The following is an 18400-nucleotide window of genomic DNA, read 5'->3' as shown; positions in this document are numbered from 1 at the left end:
GCTCTGGGAAATGGCTGTTAAAACACTACTGCTCGTCATTTATAGCAAACCCTCGGGCTCTGTCAGGAACAAGAACCAGAACTTCATCATCAAAAGGGTGTCCCTCTGTTTTCATGACAGGTTGGATGGGTCCCCACTCCAGTTCTACCCTCTCTGCCAGAGTTCTGTAGCTCCCAAGAGAAAGGAAGAGAGAGCTAAGGGCTTGTGCTGGGCTGACTTATAATAATACTGAAGATGCAAGGGAAATATTATTATTTCCCATTTTGGCTTTAGGGCTGTGCTAAGTTGTAGACAGCATGAAAGGAATCAAATTTATGCTCCTATCTTCTGTTTGGGATTCTAGTAGAGCAAGTTGCATTTATGTATAAAAGATTAATTTCAGGCCATGGAAGTCCAGGAGCCTGTTAACCTGGGAACTGGTCCGCTGGCCCTCTAAGAGTTTAATCAGGACAGCGCTGGCCTTCTGGGGTTCCTCCAAAAAGGGACTCCGAGGCATACTTAGCAACAATTCCCCAGGCAGCACTGGGAAGTGCAGGAAGCCAACACGGTGCGTCATGCTTCCTAGCATGGTACCTAAAGCCTCGAGGCAGTAAGGTGATGATGAGTCTTGCTGAGTGAAACGAGAGTCTGCTTCCCTTCTCAAAGAACTGACCGCCAGGGTTTCTTTTTCAGCCTACTCTCCAATGGCTCTAGCTAATGAAACACTCTTATCCAAAGAAAGAACACGCCATCAACTCTCTCAAGCTGCTCACCCAGTAGAGCACGTCTGTCCAGCCCTCCATGGTGATGCACTGAAACACGGTGAGCATGGCAAAGGCAAAGTTATCAAAGTTGGTGATGCCTCCATTGGGGCCAACCCAGCCACTCCTACACTCCGTGCCGTTGGCGGTGCACTGGCGTCCATTCCCTGAGAACGCACACGGTGCTGGATCCTCTTCAGCTACGATATCTGCAAACAGAGCAACGAGGCTTCACCACTCAAGAGATGACCATCAGGAAACCCAAGCCTGAGGAAGCTGAGTCTCCTTGCCAGGGCTTGGGATGCCCTGCCTCCCATCTAAGCTATCTTAGAATCCTACTCGTCCTCCAAGGTCCACTTCAAATAGTCCCCATTTGCTATACTCAGCATCCATTGTTCTTTCCTCACTCATAGCACCTTTCTTAAGCCTATATTGATTCACCTCATGTTCTAGTTTTGGGGGCCCTCATCTTGTTTGCCAGGACACATTACACAGAAAATCAGCATAGGAAAGGAGATTAAATTCTCATTTATTCTGAACAAGATTCACACTAAAAACTGGCTCATTACATTTACTGATACACTTGGCTATTCCGGCCCCCCATTTTGTTTTAGATTTTCCCAAAACTGCAAAAGTGGTTTGGGGGAAAATCAAATTTTTTTTTGAAGTTAGGTTAGCTACCATTTTAGTTACTCACCTGAGTCAGCAAAAAAACATGTTTTGTGCATTTTCCCAATAAAAAGTTCCAATCCTATAATAGCATAGATTATGATTACAAATAATACCAAAAGGGCTATGTGAAGGAGGGGGACCATGGCTTTTATAATGGAGTTCAGGACAACTTGTAAACCTAGGAGAGAGAGAAATAAGTTTGTGAGCCAGGAAGATACTTCAATGATGCATATATATATGTATATATATATACATATATATATATATATATATATATATATATATATATATATATATAATTCCTGATGAAATATATATGACACACAATAATAAAACTCAGAGATATATTCAAAGCTTTTAATTTACATTATATCTGGAGGTGACATAGTTAAAAAGGAATATTCAAGATCACCTAATCCAACATACTCGATTGACAAATGCAATAACTAAAGCTGGAGAGGGGACTGTCCAACATCAAAGTCAGTCATTTGTTCATCCATTCAACAAAATTCCTTAAACAGCTACCGTGTGGCAAGCATAAGGTTTAGTGCTTTGGGCGATGTGAGGGTGTATTACATAAAGTGTCTTCTCTCAAAGAGATTGTATTCTAGAAGGAGCCGTAAGAATTAAATACAAATTTAAGGTAGCACACCGATGCTGTATGAGTAAGATCAGTTACAATTAAAAAGGGATAAAATCATCATTTCTCACCGGGGAGAAGAAAGAGGACTGGGCATCTTCCCTGGAGGCACAGCCTGAGGCTGAGGAGGGTGGGTTTCCACAGGTGGGCAGGGGAGAGGCTACGCCAGGCAGAGGGAAGGGAGCACCAAGAGCACTGCCGTGATCCAGTGCAATGCGGGCTGAGGCAGGCAGGGGGTAAGTCTTGGCTGCTGGGCACACGGTGGGGAAAAAAAACATCAGGAAAGAAAAGCAGAATGCAGCTAGACAGCGCAGGGCCAGACTTGAGTCCATCTGCCAAAGGCAGCCTCGTTAGAAAGGTGAATGGGGCAGCAGTATATAAGACCAGTGCAGAAGTCGCTGGAAAGTGCTGGGCTCTCCAGGTAGAATGGGGTGAGGATCAGGATGAGACCAGACCTCAGCAGCGGAGTTTGAAGGAGAAGAAAGTACCCGCGGAGACCGGGTCATGGGCAAATCCTAGTGCTTAAACAAAAATATGCATGTCTAAAAGAGGCTCTCTTGGAATGAGTAGAGGGGCGAAGGAAGGAGACCTGGTGAGTTTGATCACTGGCGTGTCATTAAGACGGACATGTCCTGCAGCTGAACTGTGGGCTTGAGAGATGACGGAGGGACATGACAACCTAGAAGCTCTCCACAGAGTACTACTCCACGCCATGGTACAGGAAGAGAAAAGGAGATCATGGAAAGAGGGGCGGGGGACAACACTCAGGATGAGGACCGGATGGCAGGAAGCAGAAGACGGAGGGACAGTGCCAGCAGGAAACCAGACCCAGGCTTCCTGAAGCCCGTGGTTAGTGTCCTGCATTCTTTCCACAACCCCATGGTCACAGCTTCTGTTCTGTATAGTTCACTCTTCCCCCCTTCTTCTCTTTTCCTTCTCCTCCCCACTGTCTCTCCCTCAAACTGCCCTTTTCTATTATGTTCTCACTTTTCTAAGTGAGAAGAGTGAAAGGATATTGAAAGAATGAAAGAATTTAAGAAGCTAAGATGCTAGAATTAAATAAGTTAAAAATCCGAAAACACTTATTAGCAACTATTTATCAGCAATAATAACAAAACTTCACCATGATAAGAAATACAGGGAAGAGGTGGGGGATGGAATGGAGAAGGAAGACTGATAAGAGAATTTCAGACTCACAGAAAGCCCATCTTCCCAAGACCCTCATTCTGACCAAAATATTAGGTACTGCCTTCCGATATTTAACGTCCAAATAGTTCCTTTTGGAAAAAGTGATCAATAAGATGCTTGTTAATGTTTTCACCTTCTAGAAAGAACAGGTGGAGAAGAAAAGAAAACATCTGCTTTAGTCTACTTGGATAGGGTGTTTTTTTGCTTTTTATTTTTATTTTTTTTAGACACGGATAGCCCGTCGTTCAGCAGTTAGCTCTTCTAAATTCTATGGCAGTGAGCCATATATTTCATGAATATGCTTATATATAAGTAACTACTGTATTTCAGATTGGCCAAATTTGTGAGATAATGAAGTTGTATCTTAATGTGTATGTGTACCTTCATGAGTTTAAGCTCCTTTGTATACAATTGATGTGTACAGATCTCACAGAACTACAACAAAGGAGGCAGTGGGATGAAGTGGAAAGAACAGCGGGCCAGGAACTAGGAGACTCCATGTGGATCTGGCCCTGTTTGGCCACCCACGGGCTGTGAGAGCCTGCATGAGTCATACCTCTTTAACAGGCTCCAGCTTCCTCATCTAAAAGATGATGCTCTTAGAAGGGATGACCTCTAGAGTTCTTTCCCACTTTCATGCTCCAGGATTCCAATAAATACTTATCAGGTGAGTGTGGGTGGTTAAGAACTCTGCAAATATCTCAACTATTATCTTTGGAAATATGTATTTGCCTTCCACTGAATGCATCTATAGTCACATACACACAAAATCCTGTCTTGTAGGACAGTCTGAATTCTCTTTAGAAATGACCAAATTTCAGATCGGTATAAACAGTCAAACTTGCCCAGGCATTTTTAACAATTTCAGGTAGGTATGTGAGAAGAAATCGCTAGGCAATAGTTGCCAGCCAGCACTGGAAATAGCGTGACCTGAGCCACCGACCCCTCTCCCCAAAGCCCCTTTGGGTCTGATGAGAGACTTGGGTGTTCCCCCCCAGGCAGTTAAAATATGGGCTGAAAAGTCCTTGCACAGGACTCAGATTCCCATTTCTCCCCATGGACCCATGGAAGAATGTGATACAGATCCACATCAAGTTCCAAATAGTGATATTTTGTGGGGAAAGGAAGAAATAGAATTTAAAACTGGTTCCCAAAAGGATCCAGGAGCACTGGACTCGTCATTTAGTGAAAACCTCATCAGACATGGGAGCCAAACCAATGCTACGTGAGCTCTGAGAGTTTTCACTGGCCAGACACACACATAAAGCCACAGCACCCGCACGTCTGCTCGCAGCACACAACGCAGGCAAGCTGTCCTGTCATTTGCTCTTTGGGGGAAAAAAGTTGTCATGGTTACTTTGAAATTAGATTAAGCTGTTAACTACTAAATCTGAAAGAACATGTTTGCTCACGGACTTTCTCATCTAACCATGTTACACGGAACAGCGCCAGTCATTTCCAAGGTATTTCTATTTTTCTCAATTGCTTCCAGACAGTTCTGTGGTTTTGACTTGTGCTGATCATTTTCAATGAAAATAAATGAACCATCTGGAAAAACAAGTACACATAAAACACCACTTCCTACATTTTAAAATGTTAAATTTGGAAATCTGTTTTCTTCCAGAGAATTTCGGGTGCCTTTTGAGCGCCAACAGGTTTAATAAAAAATTCACAAAGAATTTCAGGAGAAGCAAACCATGATCTGTGCTCTTCTGATGGCTTTCCAAGTTGTGAAAAACAGGCATGCCCTGCAGTCCCAAATTCTTCCCGTAGCTGGGAGCAGGCAGCCACATCACAACCACAGTCCTTGGAAAGGTGCTAGGACTTCTACCCTCGGAAGTCCCCAACAGGGGCGTCCTGTCAGGGGCACACCTCACACTCCTGTGGAAGAAGCAGCAGCCAGAAGCTCCTGGGCAGGGCACAGACAGGGCATATGTTACCACTCAGATGGCACCCAACCTGGCTTGAAGGTCTGCAGCAAGAAGCACACTAGGGCCTGGCCCAGAGAGACATCATAGCTGAGTGGACGATAACAGCACCTCTCACCCCTGCAGGTCTCCTCTGGGGGCCAGACCTTGTGTTGGGACTCTCCCTGCATTATCATTCAGTCCTCAGAACCACCTTCAAGCCGGTACTATGATGCCCCATGTATAGAGAAGGACACGGAAGCATTCACTTCTTCCCCCGGAGCAGGACAGGCACAGGCCCTAATAGTGGAGAGCCGAGCAGAGTTTTCAGGAGTCCAGTTCCCTCACTTTGCTCCCGCTTTGACAAACGGCAGTGAGTTGAGCCCTCATCTAAAAGCCTCATCACTTTCTGAGGGGGAGGCCTGGGCTGGGGAGGAAGTGATGGCCAGTGTGGTGTCACCGAAGGGAAACCAGACTGGAATCAGGAAGCCTATACTCAGGGTCTCATGCCACCACTCACTTCGTCTCTCACAAGAGAAGATTCTGTCTTCTTCCAAATCAGGAAGACACATCACTACCCACCCCTCTCAGGGACCCAAAGTCACAGCACAAGCCAAAGTGTACTGCAAACTCCGAAGGCCTCCATGGTCGCCTACGGAGCCCTCAGCTGGTACACAGCAACTCGGTTTGTTTCAGAATACTGAGACCCACCCAGAAGGAAAACAATCAACAAAATCCTGGCTTTAGGAAACAAAACATGCTTACTGGGCACTCCTGATACTAGTCGAAGTGGTCGTAACACTCGAAAGGCGCGAAGGGCTTTGACATCAAAGCCTCCTGATTTGCCACTAGAGTGGTTACCGCCTTCTGTTTCTTTGGTTAATTGTTCCAAAATTACACTAAACAATCTGAAAGAAGGAGAGAGAAAGAAATGTTAGTCTGTCACCCACAGAAGCGAAACAGGATGATAATAGTAGTTATTTTTGAACAAGAGCTAATTCTGTATGGCTGTTGCTTAAATAAAGGGAAAGCCAGGTCAAGGCAAGAACTGGGCTGTGAATCCCGAACGGGATCCCTATAACTAACATGAATGGGGACAGGGATTGATCTTCTCTGTTTCCCTGCCAATGGGGCGGCGTCAAGCAAGTCAGCCCCCAAGAAGAAGGGACTTACTGGGATCCAGTGACGATAAGTGGAATTGCCCCAACAGAAGTAACGACAACAGTTCTCACACCAGCTACCATTTATGAGCGTTCACATTATCTCATGCATCCTCACAAAATGCTATGCAGTAGAAATTATTATTAACACCATCTTATACATGAGGAAACAAACTTCATGAGAACAAGTAACTTGCCCAAGTTCACACAACTAGAGGCAGAAGTAACCTGAGGCCAGGTATGTTGGCCCCACTAGGATGTCGGTTCCACGAGGGCAGGGAATTTTAGTCTGTTTTGTTCGTGTGTTCATTTAGTGCCTTCTAGCCTACTGCCTAGAACAGCTCCTGATACGTAAGAGGCACTCAAAACATATTTGATGAGAATCAGTGAACGAATACTGACTTCCAAGTCCCAAACTTTAATCGATATGTTATAAACCACCGCTACCCTCATCGGGATGTTCAGGGAATGATGTAAATCACAGATGCCAAGAAGCTGTGCAAAGACCGAAAGCAGTAACCAAAGGTAAGGTATTAATACCGCCATGTTCTCCTTTGAAATGTGAATAACATTGTATCCGGCAGCCAGGACAAATTTTTTTCCTCCTCTCAGAAGGTTTCTCAGATAAAGCTATTTTCAGGCAATCTGCTCATTTGACAGTTACTTTTGCTCTTTCAAATAAGCATTTATTCTTTGGAATTGCTGCTTGTTTTTCAGAATAAATATAAATTTGCCCATTTCAAACAGAATCAACTCTGGCCAATCAGATTGTGGGACTGATTGGCCTTGCAACAAAGAAAAGGTTTCTAAAGTTTAATTAGCAGCCAAAAGCAGAAACTCTGTCCCCACTGGCATGCCTCTGGATTGCCAAGACACGAAGTCCATAAAATACAGGGTGGTCTGATTTGCTGTCCTGATCAGGCAGTCCTGTCATTCTGGGCCATTTAAAGACTAGTCATGTGTTTTAATAACAGTACAGCAATTAGCAATGAACCCAGTTAGGGGGGCGGAGGGGGGAGAATAAGTCAGGTCTCCACCTTTTCAAAGCTTCAGATAACAGACTTCTCTCACTGGTACAGTTTAATTACTGTAACCTCCTGCAGCAAGGCTAAAGTTAAAAGTCTCCCTCCAAAACAAGTTCATAGCTTCACAAAAACAAAGAAAAAAGAAGAAAGAAAACCTCAAACTTTTCTGAAATTTGGCAGCCACAGGAATTTTCATACCAAAGGGTTAGGAAAGTAATTTATACAGGTGGTGACTTAAGATTGCTTTCAAGTCTCAGTGTTTTGCAGTGTATACTTTATTATGGTCCTTTATCCTGTTCTTCAGCAATGTCCTTGAAAACAGGTGAATAATGTATCTTTCCCACTAGAAAGGAGCCTGAGCCAGAGAGGAAAGCTGGCTGCAGTTTCCAGATAGCCAGAAGTGGAAGGGGTCGGGGCTGGCTTCATTCCTAAGAGTTAGGAGGCATTAGGGAAGTCCCTCTCCTTCTCTGGGCCTCAATTTCCCTCTCTGTAAAATGAGAAAACTGAATTAAATAATCCAGAGACTCGCCCCCCTCATTCAAATATCTTGTGATTCTACTCCTTTTATCACCACCCCCCAACCAAAAAAAGTACAATATGCCTGGAGATCAGGACATGAGAAAGTATTTGATCCTAGATTGTTATTAAAAGTTAACCCCAAGACAGGGGGAAAGAGCAAGGATCTGCCTAACCTGACACAAGTTGGAAGCACCAGAATAGAATAAACACCCCACGTTCTTCTTTACGAAAGCTTAAGTGATGAGTGTGAACGCTTAAAACGTATGTTTACTGAAAACTTAGAAGTGTGGGATAAAAGTTGGCTCAGATCAAACTTTTCTAGACAGGGAATAATATCAGCTCTGGTAGGCACACCGAGTCCTCCTGTGGTCACAATATTAACAGCTAATATTTTAGAAATATCACCTACTTTCTTAATGTCCCTGTTATTAGGAATCTTAACAAAAGCAGTTGACTTGGTCACAGTTGACTTGGAACGGAAAATCCCCTGGATTGAGATACAGTCTGCAGCTGGAAACTTTACTGAGTAGGAATTTGATTCAAATGAAGACATAATTTTATTTTTTACTCTTTTCAACTTTTTTGCCATCTGACTACAATTTAGTGCATATTTTAGATTAAGAATAACTTGATGTTCTAAAGTTTTTCATACTTAATGAGAAAAAAAGACCATTGAGTCCAGTTCTACTTTAGTTTCCTAGATGATTTTTTGTACTTTTTAAATCAATGTTATTGCTGCTGATTCATCTACAATAGCCACTGAAAGTGTACAATGAGATGAGCTTTGACAAAAGTGTACAGGCCCAAGTAACAAACACCACAGTCAAGATATAGAAGGGTTCCAGTATCTCCAACAGTTCTCTCACAGCCCTTCGTATCCTCCCTCCAAGCACACAGCCTTAGGTACCCACGGGTTGATTGGCTGCTTGTCACTTGGGTTGTTTTTCTCCCTTTTCTTGAATCTTATATAAACAGGATCAAGTCGCATGTTCTCCCTTTTGTTTACCTTCATTTGCTCACCATGTTTTTAAGAGTCATCCAAGTTGTTACATTTATCAGCAGTACATTTCTTTTTATTGTTGAACGGTATTAAGTTGTTGGGATATACCACAATGAGTTAATCTATTTACCTATTGATATTTAGGTTGTTTCCAGTTTTTCTCTACTATGAAATAAAGTCTCTTTGTGAACATGTATTTTCCCTTATCTTGGATAAGTACCTAACATGGTACTGGTAACATGGTTAGTGTATGATTAATACTGTAAGAAACTGATGAATTGTTTTCAAAATGATTACACCGTTTTACATTTCTACAAGCAGTGTATGACAGTTCCAGTTGCTCTGTATCTTGGTTAACATTTGGTATTGTCAGTCTTTTCACATTGAGTAATACTAGTGGTTATGGAACTGCTGTCTTTGTGGCTTTGATTTGCATTTTCTAATTACAAATGATGAACATCTATTCAGGTGCTTGTTGACCTTTGACACACCATCTTTTGTGAAGATCTGTTCAAATCTTTTGCCCACTTATGTACTGGGTTGTCTTCTTACTACTGAGTTGTAAGAGTTCTTTATTGCTTTATATATTCTAAATACAAATCCTTTATATGTAGTGTGAATAATTTTTTCCCAATCTGTTAATTACCTTTTCATTTTCTTCACACTGTCTTTTGCAGAGAAGTTTTACATTTTGATAAGGTCCAAAATTTCAATTTTTTTTTTTTATGGCAAGAGCTTTTTGTGTCCTAAGAAATCTCTGCCTACTCCAAGGTCATAAAGGTTTTCTCCTAAAAATTTTATAGTTTGAGCTTTCACATATAGGTTTAGGACCCATTAAGGTAACATTTGTATATAGTATGAGGTAAGAATCAAGAGTCTCCTTTTTTCATATGGGTAAATAATTGTTTTGGCACCATTTGTTGAAAATAGTTTCCTCAACCCATTGAATTTTCAAGATACCTTTGTCTAAAATCAATTTTTGGGTCTATTTCTAGACTCCCTGTTCTGTGTCACTGATCTTTATGTCTACTCCTTACGCCAATATCACAGTCTTAACTACTGTAACTTTATAGCAAGCCTTAAAACCAGGTTCTAACTTTGTTCTTAAAGATTTCTTTGGCTAGTCTAGAGCCTCTCTAACTTCCATATAAATTTTCAAATAAATTTGCCAATCTCTAAGACAATTTTGCTGGGATTTAGATTAGGATTCCATCTTTAGCTTAATATGGGAAGAACTGATATTCATTCAGAAAATAACTTTGTATGATTTGATTCCACCAGTTCTTGCTGGTGGAATATTCCAAAATAGTCAATTAAGTCAAGCTGGTGTTGTTCATGGTACTGTTCAAATTTCCCTGTATCCTTAGTGATTTTCTGTCTACATGTTCTACCAACACTTCAAGAGTCAAAATTTACAACTACAATTATAGGGTTATCTATTCTTCATTTCAGTTCTGTAAGTTTTGGCTTTGTGTATTTTGAGGTTTTATTATCAGGCATATATATATTTAGGATTATTATATTGTCTCGATGAAATAACACCTTGATCATGGTGACATGTCTCTCTTTATCCTTGATAATATTCCTTGCTCCAAAATCTACATTGTTGGATATTAATATAGCCACTCTAGCTTTATTTTGATTCATTTTTGCGTGGTATTTTTCTGTCCTTTGACATTCCAATTGTTTGTGTCTTTATATGGAGATTTCTTATAGACACTATAGACTGGGGATTTGGGGGTGTTTTTGTTTTTTCACATATAAAATCTGATAAACTCTGGATTTTAATGAGGGTTTAGATGGGTTTAAATCTATCATCTTGCTGTTTCTTTTCTATTTGCTCTGTCCATTGTTCCTTTTTTCTTCTTCCCTGTCTTTTTTGGATGGAGCTTTTCAAAAAAATTCCATTTAATCTCCAATATAGGCTTGTTAGCTATACCTCTTTATTTTTCTAGGGGCTCCTTTAGAGCAAATGTCAGCAAAAATTTTCTGTAAAGTGCCAGATAGTAACTATTTTAGGATTTGCAGGCCATAGAGTCTCTGTCACAACTATTCAATTTTGACATCTTAACACCAAATAGGTATAGACATGAGTGAGGGTGACTGTCTTTCAATAAAATTTTACCTACCAAAGCAGACAGCAAAATACTTTTTGCTCCTTTGTCAATGTAGGAGGAAAAAACCAGTAAACCAGACTTGGTCTATGGGCTGAAGTTTGCCAACCTGTGCTCCAGGATTTACAATATATATCTTTAACTTATCACAGTCTACCTTCAAATAATATTTTATCACTTCACCTACTGTATAAGCACTTTGCAATAGTACATGGCTCTTTTTCCTTGTTCCTGTCCTGTGTGCTACTGTTGTCAAATATTTTAATTTTATAGAAGCTATAAAGTTCACAATACACTGTTATTGTCTTTGCTTTAAATAGTCAATTTTAAAGAGATTTTAAAATGAGAAAAATTTTAATATGTACCCATGCATTTACTCTTTCTGGCATTCATCATTTTTTGTGTGTGTGTGTAGATCCGTATTTCTATCTGGTATCCTTTTCCTTCAGTGTGAAAAAATTCCTTTAATATTTGTTGAGGTGCAGGTCTACTGGTGATGAATTCTCAGTTTTCATTTGTCTGAAAAAGTTTCTTTTACTCCAATTTTGAAACATATCTTCACTGCATAAGAATTCTAGGTTCCCTAGAACTTCAAAGATGTCTGTCTAGTGTCTTCTGGCTTGTATACTTGCTCACAAGAAGTCTGTAATGTCTTTTTTCTCTGACTGCTTTTAAGAGTTTCTGTTTCTCTTCAGTTTTGAGCAATATAATTATGATTATAACTTTCTTTGTGTTTATTTTGCTTGGGCTTTGTTGAGCTTCTTGGACTTGTGAGTTCATACTTTTCATCACATTTAGAAAATTTGGAATCAATATTTTTTATGTCTCCCCTCTATCTCCTCTCTTCTAGGGCCCCAAATATATGTATGCTAGACCACTTGATATTGCCCTACAGATCATCATCATTATTCTTTATATTATTGCTATGTCTTCAAGTTCCTTAATTTTTTCTTCTATTGTGTCAAATCTGCTCTTAAGCCAATCCAGAAAACTTTTCATTTCAGATGTATTTTCCAGCTCTTGAAGTCCCATTTGATTTTTTTTATATTGTCCTATCTTTCATCATTGTAGTCATGCACTCCTGTAAGTCCATAAACATATTTATAATAGCTGTTTTTAAAGTTCTGTAAAATAATTCTCTACTAATTCCATCGTCTCTATCATTTCTAGGTCTGTTTCTATTGATGGAATTTCCTCCCGGTTATGGGTCACATTTCTTCGTATGTCTAGAGATATTCAAATGGATGCTGGACACATTGTTAAATGTCTAGATTTTGTTTTCTTCCTTTAAAGAGTATGGAGTTTTATCAGGCAGTTAAGTTACTTTTGTATCAGTTTGCTCCTTTTTAGGCCCTTTTTCAAACATTGTTAGTAACGATTTCAGGTAGTCCTGTCTCTAGAGTAGGGGTTGGCAAAAATATTTGTAAAGGGACAGGCACAAAATATTTTAGGCTTTGTGGACCTAAACTACTCAACTCCACAAATAAATATGTAACTCTTTTACAATAAAACAGTATTTACAAAAATTGGTAGCAAGCTGGATTTGGCCTGCTAGCCATAGTTTGCCAACTCCTGCCCTAGAGTTAGTTTGTCCCTAATAATGGCCCTTCTGACAATCAACGGTGTTCAATGACATCTTTCCATTCTGGTTTGTGTTCCATAATAGTGTTCTTTGCCTGGCCTCATGGAATCACACCCCATGAAACTGTGGCTTAGTCTTCAGCCAAAGCTCGTGAGGACGCCCAAGACATATTTATAGAGTTTTTTCTCTGACTAGCTCTCTCCTCTCCCACGCTCTGCCTCTCAAATTTCAGCCACCTCAGCCTCCCTGAACTCTTGTTTCTGTCTCAATGAGACCACCACACTCTGTTTGATTCCCTGTCTTTCTGCCATACTATAGTCTGAAAAATGTCTCCAGATAGAAAGCCAAGGTGAATGTAGGGTATGGACAAAAGAAATGGAGCTAAGCAGCTCCATCCTCTAGCTGAACAGAAAGTCCAGGGTCAGGAGAGGCATAGCAAGATTATTTCAGAACCAAGAGACCTGGAAGGCTCCTGCTAGCCATTCCTTGTTAGATAGAGTTCACCAAATACAGGAAGGTGTGGTACATATCTACCAGCTGTTCATTTTAACTGTACTACCTCTGCAGTGATACCTTAGGTGCCGATGTACTATGCTGGTTTCTGCAAAAGCTAATTTTTTTTCCCCTGAGTATAATTATCCTGCAGGGCCACCATTTCCCATTTTAACTTCCTAGGTTTGAAATGACAAGCTCAAAATAGATCCCATTCTACCAATACCCAGCTGTATTAGTCTCCCATGAAAAGCCAAAGGAGTCATGATAAAAGAATAATCCAAAAGAAAAATTACCCTACTCAACTCTAAAAGGCAGCTCAATAAAGTCATGGAGATGAAAACAGAGAGACCATTTAACAATCCCTCTATTTTGGACCAAATGTAATTTTAGAAGCAACCCATTTTATAGCTGGGTAACTAAGACTCAGCAATGGGATATACCTTACTGTCCTGTGTGGGTATTTGGTCCAGAGAAACGGCATTCCCCTGACACTGATTCATTTTTCTCTTGCTAGCAACATTTCTAGGTGTGGAAGGACCAGAATAACACAGGCCCCTGTTTTTCATTTGAACATTCTCCTTTCACTTAAACTGTTGGTACTTCTTCCTGTGACAGGATTTCGGGAAAACGCCTGCTTCTCTGCATTTTCTGGCTTATTTCATTTCATGCCAGATATCTGACATTATTCAGACACTTGTTTTGTTATTTAAAATGGGATAGTAGCATGCCAAAGTATTTTCCCACAAGTCAGCAGAAAGAATTAATAGCTTTGCTCAAGGGATGTTAAATAGCAGAGTACCTCACTGCTATAAGAATTTATTACCTTTTTTTTTTTTAACTTAACAGGGTGCTAGATATAAGAGGTCTACACATGTGACTCACATGGCCAGCAGGGCTGGCCTATTTGTGGAAACCAGAGGCCTTGGAGGATGAACCCTCTCACATTCAGAGCTTAGACTTGCTTCTTCTAGAACACGCAACTGAAAGGGGGGAGGGTAATAATCCTGAGAGAATTTCAAACCAGTTCTGCCCAGAGATGGACAGCAGCGTCACCATTCTTCAAAGAACTCTGACAGTTTCTGGCTGCAATCACTGGCATAGAAATCATATTCCCCCACAAGACACTGTTTTTCTGTTACTCCCCACCTCCTATTTCCCAAACAAACATTTCCCCCAAAATAAAAGAGACTTACCCTACTATTACTATAACAAAATCCAGTAAATTCCATCCATTCCTAACATAAGCATTAGGGTGCAGCAATAATCCATACGCTATAATCTTCAAAAATGTCTCGATTGTAAAAATAATCAGGAAGGCATATTCTACTTTTTCCTGTGAAGAAAAACAAAGAGACAAAGAAAAAGGGTGGGAGGGGAAGAAGAAAAGATAAAGAAACAGGGATTAGAATCAACATCTCATATCCAAGCATTTTTCTCCAAGCAAAGTTTTATTATGAGAAATGAGACAATTAACACTGCACCTGGGCCAGGAAGGCGTTTTAGTTCTAACACTGAATTGCTCATAAGCAACTAAGTGTAAAACATTTCTCATTCTGGACTGCATGACTGCATTTTGCCACCTGCCCTGATGCATGTGCAATGAGTCTGCCTAGGACATAACGGGCATGTTTGTTATTTGCACACATTTGCAAAACGCAGCATGTTTTCCTCCTGAGATTGCCAAATCAGGCACAGAAAAGCACGAGTGTGCAATAAAGCTTCCAAACGGCGGCTTTGAACAGAATGTCCTCTGGAAGAAAAGAAGATGTGTCTGCTTTGACCCTCTCTTGCTCTTGGGTTTACATGTGACTTCTAAGTCAGGGTCTGCTTGTCACTGGAGCAGCAAGGTGACCTTGGCAAGGCCCTCCTTTCCTCTGGACTTAAGTTTTCTCATGCACACAGTAAGGGGGGCGGGGAGATGAATTCAGGATGGTAAACCCATTGCCTGCCAATTGGCATGCCACATCTCCTGGATGACACTGCTGAGTGGCCACCATACGCGTTTCCAGGGAGCCTGGGCTCAGCCTCCAAACCTTCTCTTCTCCCAGCCCCAGCAGTCATTCCATCTGATTGCCACTGACCTCTAAGACTTCGCCCTTAGGCTAGGTGACTTTTAGAACCTTTCCAGTTGCAACTCACGCAACTCCACGTGTGTAGAAAACACATCCATCAGCATTTAACATTTTTGACTCTTTTCTCTATTGTTTTTATTCTTTCCTCTTTTACAAAGGTTTTCTTTATACAGCTTGTTTTAATAGAAATATGGACCAACTGGGATGTGTGTGATTAGTTTTCCAAGAGGCATTCCCTGGCAAGAAGCTACTTAAATAATAACTAAATTAAAAATCATCAGTAATTAAACTCTTCCATAGAGGCCATAACATCCCCTACTAACATTAATTGTACTCTGTGGGACCTGAGGAAAGTTACCAATATTAGGAAAATGGAAATCAAAGAATTCACTTATTAAGATGCCTCGTGCAAGAGGTCAAATAAATGTGGCCCAGGAAACACTTAGTGAGCATCTCTTCTGCGTGACAGGCCCTATACTAGGAGCCAGGATTAGAAAACTGTCTCCACTGTGGTCCCTAGCCTCAAAAGATTTAGTATCGTAGGGGAGGGTATGGGTTTCTAACATGTACACAGAGAAAGTCCCAAGAGAGGTCAGTGACAAACAGCAAGTCTGCTTCTTTGGCCCTCTGATAACACCAGAAGGTTAGTCCACTTCTCCCCTGCAAGGACTTTGCTTTGTTATATGTGACTGCTAGTTTGCCTAAGCCGCCCTGGGCTCAAGCCTTCTGCCCCCCGCGTGCTACCCCTCCATTGTTGGCCAGTTCCAGACCCCTGCTGAATTTGCACATGTCTGATCATGGCATCCTCCCTTTTACCACCAGGGGAGCCACACAACCACTGCTGTACCTCAGCCTTCACCCCCATTCTCAGCTCCTCAATAGTCATGTCAGAAAGCCCGTTTATCAGTTGTTCCTTCCCAGGTCCCTGTCACTTTTAACCTGCCCTCCAGAAGCACTCTTTGATCTCAGTACACCATCACAGCAGTCCAATAAATTCTTTTGTGGTGTGAATTAGCCGGAGTCGGTGTGTTTTCAATTTTAAAAGCCTGCTTGATATGCACCTCTATGTTCATTGCAGCCTTATTTACAATAGAAGCAACCTAGACGTCCATCAATAGATGAATGGATAAAGTAGAGGTGGGACATATATACAATGGAATATTACTCAGCCACAAAAAAAGAATAAAATCTTGCCATTTGCAACAACATCGATGGACCTAGAGGGTATTATGCTAAATGAAATAAATCAGGCAGAGAAAGACAAATACCATATGGTTTCACTTATATGTGGAATCTAAACAACAACCAAAAAGAATAAAACAAAACAAAAATAGATTCATAGAAACCGAGAACAAACTGATGGTTGCCAGAGGAGAGAGGGATAGAGGGACGGGCAGACAAGGTGAGGAGGAATAAGAGGTACAAACTTTCAGGTATAAAACAAATAAGCCATGGGATGTAATGTACAGCACAGGGAATATAGTCAGTAATAACTTTGCACAGTGACAGTGATAGTTGCTAGATTTATGGTGATCACACTGTCAGGTATATACGCATAAATGCCAAATCACAATGCTGCACACCTGGAACTAATATAATATCGTATGGCCAATTATACTTTAATAATAAAAAACAAATTACGCCTAGCTCCTTCCCAACCTCCATACCCAAGCTTCCTCCAGACCTCACAACAAAAACCTGCTTTCCTGGGGCCAGCCCATCCCATGCACCCTAGCCCCGCTGCCAGGCTGCAGGGACCGTCCTCAACCACGATCTCACCCTCTCCCCCACAGCCGAGCACTCCAGGCTGGGGTGAGCAAGCTTGTAAAACGCTCCCAGGGCAGCAGTGTGCAGGACGCCTTCTGCCACACACAGACCTCCAACGACTCTGCTTACTCTCCCTGTAACCTCACACAGGCAAGGGCTCCTCTTCCCGTTCACTGCCATGGCCCCGAGTGGGGTGCTCCCAGGGGAGGTGCTGGCACACACTGTGTGTGATCTGAGGAACAGGCACCGACTCTGCTACTGGGTAGGGAGGAGAGATGGAGGAGGGCGGGCTTCCAGGAGGCAGTGACGTTAACTTTGAGAGCTAAAAGGTAGAGCAATTCTGTCGCTTTAAGCAGAACAAACATCCCTGAAAATGCCAATCCACTGTACCGAAATTAGACCCTTACCACCAAATGTAGATCGTCAATACGTTTTGGAGACTTAGAGTTCTAAGGGAACAAGATAAGCTGAAAACAGCATGCTGGTTTTATAATTCCGCTTTCCATTTAATCCTTTCTGCTTTATTTACTAGGCCAGATAAGGGGGGGAAAGGCTTTTGCTGCCATCAATATTCATAGCAGTTACATCCCTACGTCAACACAGCGCTTATACTTTAGAGCAGAAAAACAAGGCAAGGAACAGAGAGTACACCTACCAAACACAGCTTGTTTTTCCTCTTGGCTTTTATTTATAATACCAGGGCCATTAGTATTAACTGAATTGTTTAGGATTCTTTTATCCCCTTCTCTTGTCCTCCTTTCTCTCCTTTTTAAAGAATTTGGCTTCTCTTTCCAAAGTCCTTAGTGCATTACTTGATGGAATTGATTATAAGAAATGCAACCTTGCTTTAATGGGACTCTTTATTACAGAGGCTCTACCACAATGCCAGCTGAACAATCACCACATGGAGAGCATGACAGACCAGTTTGCCTAGAAGCCAGTGTCACCCTGGTCCCCAATCCTGCTGTTAAAAAGGACTTCTTCTATAAAACAAATATACCTCCACATTAAGCAAATGTAGTGTAAAAAAAAAAAAAAAAACTTGCAAAACAATAATGACGGGAAGGGGAGGTAATTACTTACTTCACAAAAGAATTGGTCCGTTGAGAAACAGAATGTTGAGTTAGTAATTTGAAAAGGAAGCCATCAAGAAAGTTAGGTTCCTAACTGGGTGAGGTGGGAACGGCCACCCAGGTGAAGGAGCCTGGGAGTTGTCAAACAGAGAAGATCCAGAGTTTGTGGCCAGGATGGAGGAGAGCATAGAGGAAGACACAATGGCAAGGATGAAGGAATGGGATAGCTGAAAAGAAGCAAGCAAGAACTCTCCAGAGCTGGACAGGAAGTGAGGTGTCCCCTGGGCAGGGGCTGCCCCTTAGAGCCCTACTCCAGACTAAACAAAAGGAGTGAATGATTCCTGTACCCCAATATCCCTGCATTTACCAGGCAGCGTCACATGCTTGTGCCCTCACCGAGCCACCAGCAGGGATTCCCCTCACTGAGGGGTCCTGGGTGGGCAGGG

At 41.6% G+C, this 18400-nt stretch overlaps 1 protein-coding gene across 5 annotated transcripts in view; it reads right to left on the bottom strand.

The window, feature by feature from the left end:
* CACNA1D (calcium voltage-gated channel subunit alpha1 D) overlaps window positions 1-18400 on the bottom strand; it is a 315463-nt gene that overhangs the window by 146216 nt on the left and 150847 nt on the right. For all 5 annotated transcript variants that reach the window (XM_033132022.1, XM_033132024.1, XM_033132021.1 and 2 more), the window contains exons 4-7: window positions 14236-14375; window positions 5913-6055; window positions 1438-1590; window positions 753-949 (exon numbers count right to left, since the gene is read on the bottom strand). In XM_033132022.1, coding sequence (XP_032987913.1) covers window positions 753-949; window positions 1438-1590; window positions 5913-6055; window positions 14236-14375 — 633 coding nt within the window. The remainder of the gene's footprint in view (window positions 1-752; window positions 950-1437; window positions 1591-5912; window positions 6056-14235; window positions 14376-18400) is intronic.

Source organism: Rhinolophus ferrumequinum, chromosome 17, assembly GCF_004115265.2.
Source record: "Rhinolophus ferrumequinum isolate MPI-CBG mRhiFer1 chromosome 17, mRhiFer1_v1.p, whole genome shotgun sequence".
NCBI lineage: Eukaryota > Metazoa > Chordata > Mammalia > Chiroptera > Rhinolophidae > Rhinolophus > Rhinolophus ferrumequinum.
Note: the sequence above shows the minus strand (reverse complement) of the source record. Positions and strands in the feature narration are given on the sequence as shown.